At 41.0% G+C, this 13382-nt stretch overlaps 1 protein-coding gene across 4 annotated transcripts in view; it reads right to left on the reverse strand.

Moving 5' to 3' along the window:
- LOC102384507 (neurabin-1-like) overlaps positions 1 to 13382 on the reverse strand; it is an 83108-nt gene that overhangs the window by 36005 nt on the left and 33721 nt on the right. For all 4 annotated transcript variants that reach the window (XM_006020794.2, XM_006020793.2, XM_025200485.1 and 1 more), the window contains exons 8-12: positions 8611 to 8840; positions 8244 to 8340; positions 7979 to 8162; positions 4032 to 4183; positions 3058 to 3391 (exon numbers count right to left, since the gene is read on the reverse strand). In XM_006020794.2, the coding sequence (XP_006020856.1) occupies positions 3058 to 3391; positions 4032 to 4183; positions 7979 to 8162; positions 8244 to 8340; positions 8611 to 8840 (997 nt within the window). The remainder of the gene's footprint in view (positions 1 to 3057; positions 3392 to 4031; positions 4184 to 7978; positions 8163 to 8243; positions 8341 to 8610; positions 8841 to 13382) is intronic.

Raw genomic sequence — 13382 nt, forward strand, 5'->3', positions numbered from 1 at the left:
CCTGCAGCCAATGGCTCCCTGGTGCTCCCTGGTTCCTGGCCTGAGCAACTGCAGGCATGTGCCTACATTGCCTCAGTCCAGAGAGCATGTCTGTCCTGTTGTGAACTGGTTCAGCCTAGGCAGGTTAGACTAACCTGCAAAGGTTGAATCGGTTCAGGTGCCAGCTTTTTGAATGCCTGTCCCTAGCCAAAATGTGACATGGTAGAGTAGCATGATATATAGACATACATACACACACATTGCAGTATCTTATAAAGAAGACATGGAAAATTCTGCTTACCCATCAATCCAATTTAGGAAGTCTCTCTTGGCAAGTAAGCAGGAGCTTAGACTAAGAGGCAACATTTGGGGGTCTGAGAGCTCCATTCTCTAAATTTATGATGGACCTATGCTTGACGTATTGCATCTCCCTTTATGCCACCTCTCAATGTGTTTTTTTAACCCATGACACTTTCCTTAATGCAGTTAGGGATCCATTCTAGTCCCATAGTTTCCCCCTTGCCATCAGCAGTTGCTATTAATTCCAGGGAAAATTAATGACTTATGGTGCAAACAAGCATTGAAGCATATGGTGCAAAGTCTACCAGTTTTGTTCTTCCAGCAGAAAAACCTACTGGGCCCGCACTGTTCAAACATTACAGGGGCTGGGAGGCTGCTTCACAGTCTGCGCTGCTACCACCACACAGCTACGAAGGCCCTGTGCATGCATCCCAACTTTTGCAGGCTCCCATCTGCTGGAGACAGCTGACAACAGCTGAAGGCACAGGTCAGCACTGACTGGATGGTTGCCTAAGGGGACTGCTGCCCTTGCCTACAACACCCCTTCCTTTCTTCCCAACTGTCAGGCTCTGAGACAGCAGTGTGTGTCTGCTGTCTTTTCGAGCCTGTCAATTTCCCCTCCAGCAGCCTGCACTGGAACCCTACCCCTCTGGTACCAGTCTACGGACTCAGATTCAAAGCAGGTTGGAGGAGTCTGGTTGGGGTTTGGGGCTAGCAGATGGGGTGCTGGGTGGTCAAGGTTGGGTTCTGCTGAGTCTGGGTACAGGGGTAGGGGGAGGGAAGGGAGAGAAGGGGGTCTAGGCACTTCAGGTCCTCCATGATTGGACCTGGATCTATCAGACCCTGCCCCTTCCCAGAAGCAAACTGTGTAAACCTGGCACCAACTGTACCCTCCAGATCCACTCCCCCAAGACCTGAATTAGCATTTCAAGTGTGATCTGCATCCATGGTGGCGGGGTGGGGGGGGTTGCAGGAACAGTGGAGGCAGGAATGAGCCAGTCTGGGTCCACAGAGGGAGTGGATCTACACAGTCCAACAAAGGTGGACAGGTGTTGGGTTTTCCCAACCCCAAAGCTGTCAAGGGGAAAGGTTTGCTGTGAGCCAGGCTGCAGCAGCAGAGGTCTCTCGGGGGGTAGGGGAAGAGCAAAGCAATGCATGCTGGGATGCTGGAGAACAGAGGGGCAGCTTTGATCAGAGGGGTAAGTGTACAAGCATTCGTTTCTCCAGTAGAACTTCTATCCCCTTAAACGTTTTTCTACCGGACCTGCCGTTTTTGGTCTGGTAGAAACCAAGCAAATGCTAATACACCTAAGGTTTCTACCAGTAGCACTGTGATTCCACCAGTAGAAATGTAACACTTGTATGCACCTTTATTATAAAGCTGATATAATAGCTGAACAAATGGTATATTGATCAGTACCCTAGGTGTTTTTTAAATGGAGATATTTTTAACGATCTTCAGGCTGATGCTCTGAACCCAAAGCCTGAAATGAAGTGCAGCATGAGAAAAGGTTTCACATACTGGTATTCCAGAAATTTTCAGAGGCTCACACATGACAGCTAGTGAGCATCTAGTCTTTGTCTTTTGTACTAAGCATCTGGTTCTCAACACTACAGCTGCAGTCTTCTTGTGTAATTACTGTTATCAGCATTTTCTTTCTGCACTATTTTAAGGCATTTTATTCTTTCATATTAAATTTAACTGAAGCTTTCCTTTACACAAAGGATTGTATTCATTACAAAATATTGTTAGCTATTTGTTCTGCAAGCACAAGGAAAGAGTAATAAAAATGTGTTTAAATATTTAACCCCTTAAAGCTAGGATGATTGTTATGCTTCATTAAGTTATTCAGATGTGTGCACAGTAGCTGTAAACTTGTTTCCACGCAAAAGAACCAAAAAAGATGTCCCCTGAATATTTTATTTCAAAGAATCATTAAACACAGCCTATTTACCTATTTGGCTGCTGCTGTATTTTAACTGAGAAACTCACCTTTAATGCCAATCCATCAAATGCCACTGAAGTGCTGGCATTCCAGTGAAATAACTGACCTGTAACAAGGATCATTCCTTTGCAGAGTATGCTTGCAGTATCCAGCCATGTATATCTAAATACTGTTCTAACAGAATATAAACCTTAACAATCTCTATTTTGTAAAACTTTCCTAGTCTTCATATAGCAGGACCCAAGTACCATGTATATCTCATTAGAGAGACAGAATCCATGTTCTGAGATATTTCAACAACTAATCTTGTAGCAAACAATTAATTTTTACACTAAGATTATATTTTATACTGGGGTGACCAAGACACAGCCTGTAGGCTGGATTCTGCCTGCAAGGCTCCTCACAGGTCCAGAAATTTGGTAGTGCAGCTATGGCTCCTGGCCTCCTACTCATCCAGCTGCCAAATTTCTAGACATATGGGGAGCCCCATAGCTGAAGCCAGAGGGTGGAACTACATTATCTGTAAATCTGGCAATAGGAACAGTGGTGGCTGCCACAGCTCTGGGAGCTATAGTAATTAATGCTGCTGCTGCCATATTATAGCCCTGCAAACCAGAGGACATCGCCTCTTGCTCTGAATCTGGTTTGCAGATTGGCCTGGTGTTCCAGATCTGGCCTGCAGGGCCAGATGAGTTGAGTACCACTGCTTTATACTAACACAAGTGATTTTCCCACATCTTAAGTGAGAGTGGAATATTACTGTTCAACAGTCATTTCAATCTAGCATAAAGTATTTCAATCCAAGGGCTATTAAAATAACCTAAAGAGTTACCTTTAGCCTCTCTTCCTTTCCCTTTTAATTCTCTGTGTTTAACATTCTTGGAATATCCTTGAGGAGAACCTGAAGCTGTATCATCTGCAGGAGGAGAGTGAGTACTGCACATGCTGCTCTCACTGTTTGGTTTGTGTACCGGAGAAGAGTGAGTGGATGCAGAAGGGCTCGACTCTAACAAACTCTCTGAGCTTTCCATTTGTTCTGGCTTTTCAGTAGTTTGATCTACATCATTCAGCAGAGATGGGGCTGGCTTTTCTGTTACTTCTAAAATCTTGGTTTGATATGCTATAGAAAAATCCCTGTTATGGAAAGTATCCTCTGTATCCTCATCCTGTAAATAAAAATAAAAATATTATATAAAATATAGTATGCAATCATGCAGCCATGACATCCATTATGAAAATCTTTATTATTTGCTTTTTAATAAAATTAATCTTAAAACTATACAGAAAAAATTATGTCTGCTATTTTCTACACAAGATTTTGGAGTTCATTTTTTCCTCTTTGATCAAAATAGAAATTGACCTTATACTGCACTGTTTATTAGGGGTGCACTGATAAAGATTTTTTTTTGTTGATTATTAACGAGCCATATCGGCCAATTATTAATGAGCCACATGACTGTCGATGTGCAGCCCAGCAACTTGAAGAGCAGTGTCTGGCTGGTAAATCTTTTGGGCGGGGGGAGGGAAGTAGCGTGGCAGTAAGGGAGGGAGTAGGGCTTGGGCAGGGGCTATCCCAGCCAGGGAGGGGCATGGGATGGAGCTGTGAACGGCTTGTCCAGGGAGTGCAACCCACTCCCTCCCCTACTGCTGATTGGAGGGGAGAGGGAGATGGGGATGACCTTCTCCTATATTCAAGTAAATGCAAGAGTTCCTATTACAAAAAAAAAGAGCTTAGTTTTGGGTAACATTAAAATGGTGAAATGAGAAAAACATACAACGATATGTACTATATATAGATACGAGTACCTGTAGATTTATATTCTGTGGTCCAGCTCCAAGAGATTCTTTCAGCTTTGATCGAGAAGGTGGCTGACGTTTTACCTTCAAAGCAAGCTGAGCTTTTGCCTTGTGAGCACTGGTATCTAACCTTGGAGTATCTCCCACAAAAGCATCAAAATCTGAGATAAACACAAAATACTTTTTAAAGATTGAGCACCAGGCAAGCTTTCCAACTTATTAATATTGTCAGAAGACATTGGCTGCCACATGTCTGAATGACAAATCAAGCTATCAAACATTAATACTGTAGACAACCAATCTGGAAACAGGCTTTTTTAGGCCCAGTAAGAGAACACGTACACCTGAATATAATTAGCAGACTTTTCAAAAGGCTTTTGGGAAGGTATGGTGGGACATCTGGATAGTTCTTTACAGCTTTGAGAATGGATTAACACATTGGCAGAAACTGATTTGAAGTAGTCTCCCCTTGTTTATTCTCATCCAATTGTATATTTTTCTTCACTAAACACTAGCATGAGCTTTCCAACTCACCAGGACATTAAGTAGCCTATTCTTTTGGAGCAAACATATTCAAACTTTCTAGAGAGTGAGAGACAGGGCAATAGAACAAAGAGGGAAAGTCATGGTTATGAAGTGTCAGGTGGAAGGCTTTTTCTGCTCAGGACAACATACTGGTGCTTGGAAACACAAGGAAGGAAGCCAAGTGCTCTATTTCAGAGGTTTCTTTAAGTAAAGAAGCCCCCAAAAAGGAAGAAATAAGGTTAATTCAAGTAATGATCTTATGTGACAATTTCATCAGCTCAGATTGAGAAGCAGAGGAGTGTAGAAAAAACTAGCTGCATCAGCCTTGAAGGTGATACTTGTCCTAGGCTGCTCCCGTGCTGGGGTTCTTCTCTAGAATACCTGACCTTCTACTCTAAACCCTAAAAGCTGAAGGTACCTGCAGCAGAAGCATCCAATTCAGAGTAATGTAATTTCCCCACTCTTCCTTGTGTTCATCTACTACAGTGGGAATTATGCCAAGCTGGAGTGGAGATCTAGGGGTGGGCAGAAGAAATTCTGAGCAGTAAGGACACATTACAAGAGGAGTATAAGAACTATCGCCCATTTCTTAAGAGTTATAAAACTTCCTCTGCTTTTTAGGAGTTTTAAGAATTTTACGAGCATAAAACCTCAATTAAAAAAAATCAAAATTAAAACTGTGATCGCTCTAGCTGCTTCAGAAAGAGACAACTATTCAGTTACCAGAGATGAGGGATGTGGACAAAAATTCCTCCGTCTAGACTGGCTGCTACTTGCTTGATAGATGAAAGGACACATACATCTATTAGACACACTTATGGCAGAAACAGTAACAACTGGTGTAAATACCATATATTCTGATATTCAGGAGACATTTCCTTTGCATAGTCATTTTGATATACCATTATGCTGAAAACTGACTATTTTACCTATTTATTTTAGCACTTCTGACTATTATAAAACTTGTTTCCCTTCTCATAAGAGGACATCTAGGCAGTTTTAAGGCCGAGAGCAAAGAGCAGCACTCTCATCAATTGTCAAAAATAATTTAAGTGTTTATGCAGTGTATTCCACTGATAGGCATACCAGGTAAGTGCAAAATTTGCTTAATTGGAAATGTAAACTTCATTGCTAAATAGGAAATAAGCAAAATTCAACTCCCTGCCTGACATCTGACACCTTCAGGGAAGAAACCTGCTGGAGCTTGGCTTAATCTGCATATTCACAGAGCAACCTTTTCACAAATGGACTTTGAAACACAGGGGAACCACAACATCCTTTACCTCCCCTGTACAAGCTGAAGTTTCTTTTCTACCTGAGAGAACTTTTACAAATCTTTGAACTCTCCTGTGCCTGAAGAAGGGTGTTTGGACCTGAAAGCTTGCAAAGAAAGAACATTTTTTGCTACTATTTAGCTGGTCTAATAAAAGATATCACCTCTAACCCAAAGAGTTTTGTCTGTTTCTAATTTGCTTAATTGCATGCATAGCACACAGCCAGTTCCCATTTCTTACATTATAACAAATGCTTGTTATTTGTCATAACGATTGAGTGCATAAATCATATAAGTGCACACATCTTTCAGCCCCACCATCTATTTTATAATGTAAACATAACCTAGTTAACAGCATAAAAATGATGAAGAGGAAAGCAGCAGTCCAGGGGCTGCTATTAGAAACTTTGAGGGTGACTGCTAAGAGCTAGCAGTTCTGAAACTATCTCACTTTCAAGGTTTCTAATAGCAATCATGAAAGTGTTACCAGGTTATACCCTCATAATTCACTAGGACACCGGTAGGTCATTAACTCAGATCAACAGTTGTCCAGTTTTATGTGATCCTTTCCTTCTAGTCATGATCAACTCATTCTAGTTAGCAGAATGAGAAAGACAGGATAGTTGTGACCATCTGACACCTGTTGGCAACCACCTGCATCAGAAGTCCATAATTTTGGGCATTAAAAACCCATCTGTAACTATTCCACTTCCACCTTCCTCTCCAGTAGCTTGTATTTATTCAGTTCCATGCTGTTCAGTACATAAATCGGACCATGAAATGAGGAATGAATCTTCTACAGTTTCTAACAATCTACTTGACAGCTACCAATTTTACACGTTAAATAAAGCTGGCCAAAGTCAAAATCCACATCAATAGCATAAGCAACCTGCTATTGGGATTTACCCGAAACTGCCAACCATCAAACAACATGGGGCTAAACAAAAACAAAGTAGAAACACGAAAGGGAATTGCCATTTTCTCTTCTCTTCTGCTCATTTTGTTTGCAGCTAAGACGACATCATATGAATAACCTGATCACATAGTGAATGATGAAAATCATAACAAAACAAGGACAAAATGGAGAATCTATTGTACCCAACTGTACCTAGACTAATGTCTAACAATATATTCTACTGCAATACACAAAGTGAGTATACTTTGAGTTAGGTCCAGGTGTGTATTTTATCTGTCACCGACAAGTCTTCAACTAGATATATTTGTTTATTCATTTCAAATCCAGCAACAATACAAAGTCTACCCATTCTTCTGTAATAACAGAGATGCAGATTTTCTATAGTCTATGATTTAGGACTAGGACAATGCTTTCCTTGAAAAAACTGAAAAGAAAAAAAAAGGAAAAGAAAAAAAAAAAAAAAAAGGGGGGGGGAGACTTTTTTTCAAGATACTTAAAAAAACCAGGGAACTTATCATCAAAAGGAAGTTCAGAAAAAATGGAACAAATACAGCATAATAAGCTTCTTCTGCTAATTTCTGGGTTTCTGGAAATCCTGTCAAAGCTCAATATTTTAACTTAGTAAATTTTTCCAATAAATATCAAAAGTTATTCTATTAAAACATAATTGTTTTATTGTCTGGAAATGGAATTCTAGAATGCATTCAAGTTACTGTCAGTAACCTGAGACACCCAGTTTTCTTGTAAATAGCTACATAAAACTCAAAAAGAAAAAACTACTTTAACTTCCTAAGGTTGCAGCAAGAATGATGCCAAACATGTTTGTGTTTATACAGTGCTCTAAGATGCTAATTATAAAACTACTGAACCCCTTTTTTGTACATTAAAAATATTAGCCAGCCATTTACAGTAGAAATTACAGGCCTTTTTTTTTTTTTTTAAAGCAGACTAAATCTTTTTGACAGAACGGAACACTGCCAAGGTCCTCTGAACTCAGGCCTAGTGCTCTTTCCATTAAGTAGGCTTCTTTTGCATCTCTAGTTTCCTACACCCTACCCAAAATATATCAGGGCTACTAATACTTTTTTATATTGCATCACATACTGAAGTGTCTCAAATTCTTTATGCAAAATGTAACTCACAACCACTCCCATACACCTTTAAAATATTGAAGGTAACCAAAAAACCCCAACAAAACCCAATATAGAATTTTAAGATTTTCTTAATTATTGCTTAATTTACCAGAAAATAATGTGTCTGAAGAATCTATTTTTTCCACTACCAACTCCATTTCTTTTGCAATGTCTTCTTTTACTTCAGAGTGTTCATTTAGTTGTTCTGGACTTTGAGAGCCAGCCTCCAGCAAACCTCCAAACATGTAAGGTATTCTCTCATATATTTTTAATTTGCTTTCAAGCTCTGAAATCTGTAAGTGTTAAAATGCAAAGAGTTAGATGCCACTTTTCAAGAATGTGAAAGTGGTATTCAGAATAAGATACTGCCTAACCTTTTCCTGCAACATTTTCAGCTGTTCTGAATGTTTCTGGTCTCTCTCTCCAAGTACCTTTGTGTGATCCTCTTCTTTTTTCATAAATTCTATTTCTCTGGGGAAAGAAACAATTGTATTGCAACACTCGAAGGACTTCTGCTGATAGGGAAACACACTAAAATTGGAAACTATATATTAAGCTAGCGAGAATAAGTAAAGTTCAACCTGAACTGGAAGTTATAAAAACCAGTTATCTTATATTGAGATACTTACAACACAAAATATTTTACAAACCTTAACTACAGCACTGACCACAATTTAGGCTACCTAAAAGCAAGAGAGAAACACATTTTTTGGGGGTGAGTTTCACTTTAATAGTACTTACTTTTGTTGGTAATCTTTGAGTAATTTCTTGGCCTTATTGTATTTCTTCTCTAGGGTATCGTACTGTTCCTGGGTTTCTTTAAGATGTTCATTCACTGTTTTACATAAACTTTGCGCCTCTACCCAATAGGTCTCCAACTTCTTAATTTTCTCTTTGTTCTCTTCTAAAGTTTGCTGAAGCTGAGCTTTGCTGGACTCCCATTCAACCTTTTCAGCTTCAGTAGTTTTTAACTTAAAACATTAAGAACAAGATATAAAAAAGATTAAAAGTTAACATCTGAGCAGTGATAAAATACTTAAGCACAGAACGACCACTGACACTTAATCTTACTAATAAGATTAAATGCTAAGCAATTAATTTGTACAGTGTTTTTTGTTATCAAATGTTTCGGGGGTGTTGGGTAGCTGTGTTGGTCTAAACCTTCTAAGGACATAGGCAGAAACGGTTCTTTAGATAAAGGTGATATCTTTTATTAGATCAACTAAATAGTTGCAAAAATTGTTCTTTGCAAGCTTTCAGGTACAAACACCCTTCTTCAGGCAGAGAGAGAGTCATATATCTAGGGGTCAAAAAACCCTACACAACCCCCCCCCAAAAAAGCACTGGAGAGGCACATGTGGGGGGCAGTGTGCGCTGCTCAAAACCAGTGCCTAGCTGGCTGGAGGTACATTGTGACTACCAATCAGGCTCCAAGCACCAGGATTGCCACCACTGCATCCCCAGGAGGACCCCAGAACCCCAGGTAAGATTGCTGGGGCCAGCCCAGCGCTGGCCACAGCCTCCCCTACCCCACCTGATGTAACCTGTCACGTGCCAGAGGGAACATGGCACAGGAATTCCCCTGAGACAACTAGCGGCAGCACAAGATGTACTGATGCTAGTTGTCCCCGGGGAACCAAATGTCCACACTTGTCTGGACACAGCCATTAGGGGCAAAAAATCTAGTATCTTTCAGTATGGAGCTTGTTACATTTATAAAAGGGAATATAAAATATGGAGTCTGCAACATAAGCAGGACATCTCTTCTAGTCCTATGTTCCTGAGAAATCTACCCTTTTCCTGCCCTAATATCTTCCTAGCTGATTTGCTTGCAAGTCACTAAAGCTTGCTATTGAAAACGGATCAGCGTATGAAGACCATTTTACTTTCTTAAAGTTTGAAAACATAGAATCAACTTCAGGGCTGGATCCTAAACTCCTGATTCTGTTTAAAATAATTAACGGTCAATTTTAGCAGTAGAAAGAGTTCAGCATTTTGCATCTAGGCAAGAACTGTCGTCTCCATTATTTTAAAACAAACAAAAACATCTCATGATTCCCCTTCTGTCATGCTGGAACATGAACTTGGTAATGCTTCCCCCAGGTCTAAATATCTGCATTTTGCACACTCAGATATAGCTCAGTTGTCTAGTTTTTAGAAACGGGGCAGAAGGATGCATGTTGTATAGCAATATTACATTACAACTAACTGGCCGTTATAGAGACAAATAAATAGCCAAAATTCACCACAAATTATTTAGAACTTTGTAGTTCTCCAAGATACCTTGTACACATACACTCCATTTCCAGAGCACATGGAGCTCATGGGCACAACAAAGAAAACCTGAAAAATGTGTTGGGGTTCTCCCTGCATCATGTTACCTCCAGTTACCCACAAGAAGAGGCATAAAGGGCAGAGTGAGCCTTCCATTTCCTGTCCCAAAACATAATCCAGTAAAACAGTCCTTCAGGAGGTTGAGAGTTATCAAAAATTCTTGTATCAGAAACAGGGTAGAAGGCTGTACTGGACTCAGTCATTCTGCATTATGGGGCTAACACAATTATGACGCAGTTACATTAGGTCTTCCAGTACCAAAAATCTCATTAGTGCGAAGAAGGCTGGTGCTTTTAATTCCAAAAGTCAGATCAGTACCATAGCGTGCAATACCAGGCACTCCACTCTCAGTAACCAAGGGTTTCAGCACCACATGTGAGCCTGGCTCTGCACAAGTGCCTCAGTACTGAAGGCTACAGCATTAGTGTAGGAGGACCTGATCCATGCCCTTGTGGGATCTTCAGTGACAACACGAGTCGATCACAGCTCTAAATTTCTGGTTCATAGGAGAATGCTGACATTGTTAAGATTTGGAATGATTCTCAATTTTTCCACACAATGGAGGATCCATAACATTTGTGGTCTGAAAACACAAGGTAGTGTTTCTGAAGCAAAATATGCTCCACAGTACTCACTGGCTCCTAACTGAAATTCAATATTCTTGCAAATTTCACACCTGCCCAGCATTGAACAACAGCAAAGAAAGTGACCCAGGTGTTCTGCCTCCTGTTATTCAACAGGGGGGAGAGGGGGCAGCAGGGAAGTAAGCAAGTATATCATTTTTGTCTGCAGTTGTCAAGTCATGTGGATCACCCAACAGCCTAGAGGACTCTAGGACAGTGGTTTTCAACCTGTAGTCCGCAGACAGACTATGTCGAACAGGCCTACAAAAGATGAATATGATCAATCAAAAGTATGTGAATACACACACTTACAATTCAAAGGAGTCCACAACTCCATTCAACATTTCCAAAGGAGCCCGCACCTTCATCAATGTTTTAGGGGTCCACAAATGAAAAGAGGCTGAAAACCACTGTTATAAGACTCCCAGTCTCTCAGGCTAGCTAGCTACTTTGGGAGCCCAACTCTCAAGTCATCTAATTCATCATGCTGCAGTAGTCAAGAAGCCTGGCCTGAGGACAGTAGTTATAACTACTGTCTGGACCCCGGGACTGCCAAATGGACCTTGAAAGCTTGTTTTAGATCCAACTGAGTGGAAGCTTGCTCTAGGACCAAAGCTGTCAGTGGAACCCAAATCTGGGCCTGAAGCAACTATCTTCCAAATTGGATCCACTAAATTTGAGAGAGAGAGAGAGAGAGAGAGAGAGAGAGAGAGAGACAGCGAGCTGTCTCTCTCACCACCTTAGGATTGAAGATACTTGCACCCTCTGTTTTTAGAGGATTGAGTGAGGATAGGGTAGGTAGCTCCTGTCACATGCGGCAGCAGGAGCCTAGGCTCGTGAGCTCATTGTACACTTCTGGCTTACTGGAGAACCTAAAGAAATAGGCTGGACCAGTTGAATGGCATTCTCCTTTTCAGGAACCAAACAAACCCTTGAGAACACTATAAGCAAAAAAGCCTTAAGCAGGATAATGGCCACAAGCTAGCAGAGAGCAGATTTAGACTGGACATTAGGAAGAACTTCTTCACAGTTAGAGTGGCCAAGGTCTGGAACGGGCTCCCAAGGGAGGTGGTCCTCTCCCCTACCCTGGGGGTCTTCAAGAGGAGGTTAGATAAGCATCTAGATGGGGTCATCTAGAGTATCTAGCTGGGGTCATCTAGACCCAGCATTCTTTCCTGCATATGCAGGGGGTCGGACTCGATGATCTATTGAGGTCCCTTCTGACCCTAACATCTATGAATCTAGGACTGCCTGGAATTTTGAGCCATTTTGGAAAGAACAGCACATGGGGCACTTGTGTGGTATCTGTGCAGCCTTAGGGCAAGAGGTATTTGGTGTCTATTGCTAGCAGTGATTATAGCCTTGCTGGGGGGAACAGACCTTGAATTTGGAGAATTTAAGTTCACTGTGCTGAGGAGGTCCAGTGATGGAGCACTTCCTAGACTGAAGATGTCTTCTATATTTTACATCACTTGTTTGTTTGCCAATGAGGTGAACAATAAACTACTTATACTTAGGAAAAATAGTCAGCAGAGAAACAAACATTTTGGGTCACAGCCATCAGTGGTAAAAGGAACTGTGGAGAGGCTGTGCCAGTTCTGCCCTAGACAGTCTGCAAAGTAAGGGAGCAGTTCCAATGGCGGCTGCAGTTCAAAAATGATTCTTATCTCATATACACGAGGAACATGCACACTAAATGTAAAAAAATGTGGAGAAAAATAAGAACCACCTTCTGTAGCCTGCCTTACTGAGCAGTCTGCTTTGCAGGAGCACATAAAAGGGGAAACGGTCAGAGGGAAGTTTCTTTACTTTCATCTAACCTACAGATAATATTTTTCTACTCAAAAAAGAGACTCTTCACAGCTTTCCCTCTGTGGACTAAGCGGTAGAGGAGATAAACAGTTTCCCCCTCCCAGAGCAATCAAAAAGCTTAAGTACTCAGCCAGTCATCACCCCAAGAGAAGCCCCTTCTCACTGAAGCTTTCAGGAAGACTGGAGGCACAGAGAGGAGAAAGAATGACATGGAAGTTGAAGGGAATCTTCAGCTCAAATTTCCCTTCACTATGCAGAACCCCAAAGACTCTCTCCTAGATGTGATTATTTAGTCAAAGTGCTAAACACATACACTACTCTAATTTCTAAAGACCATCTAATTTTTGGCACACCAGTATTAAAATGAAGCAACTTTATGTCCACTGAAAAAAAGAATTTTGTTTCCTCTTATAATATTCAGTTAAGGGGAGCCTTCTTTACACAGTAGTATTTAAGCATTTTATACTGGTACAACAGGGGCTGGGGTGGTGCAAACACTAAAGTGCATGGTTGGCAGACCAGAAGTTGCAAGTTTGAGGCTGTAGCAGAAGTGCTCATGGCACAGCCCTGTCAGATTCCAACAAGTCTTCAAATTCTGCTAAATACCTTGTCACTAGGACATGAAAAAGGAAGGAATGGACCAGCATAACAGATCTTCAGTTTATTACAGAATTAAGGTTTAGGAGTTTATTTCTAGCATTCCACACTGTACATGGAGCTGTACTCTTAAAATAAACTTATCAG

This window comes from Alligator sinensis, unplaced genomic scaffold (genome assembly GCF_000455745.1).
Source record: "Alligator sinensis unplaced genomic scaffold, ASM45574v1 scaffold321_1, whole genome shotgun sequence".
Classification (NCBI taxonomy): domain Eukaryota; kingdom Metazoa; phylum Chordata; order Crocodylia; family Alligatoridae; genus Alligator; species Alligator sinensis.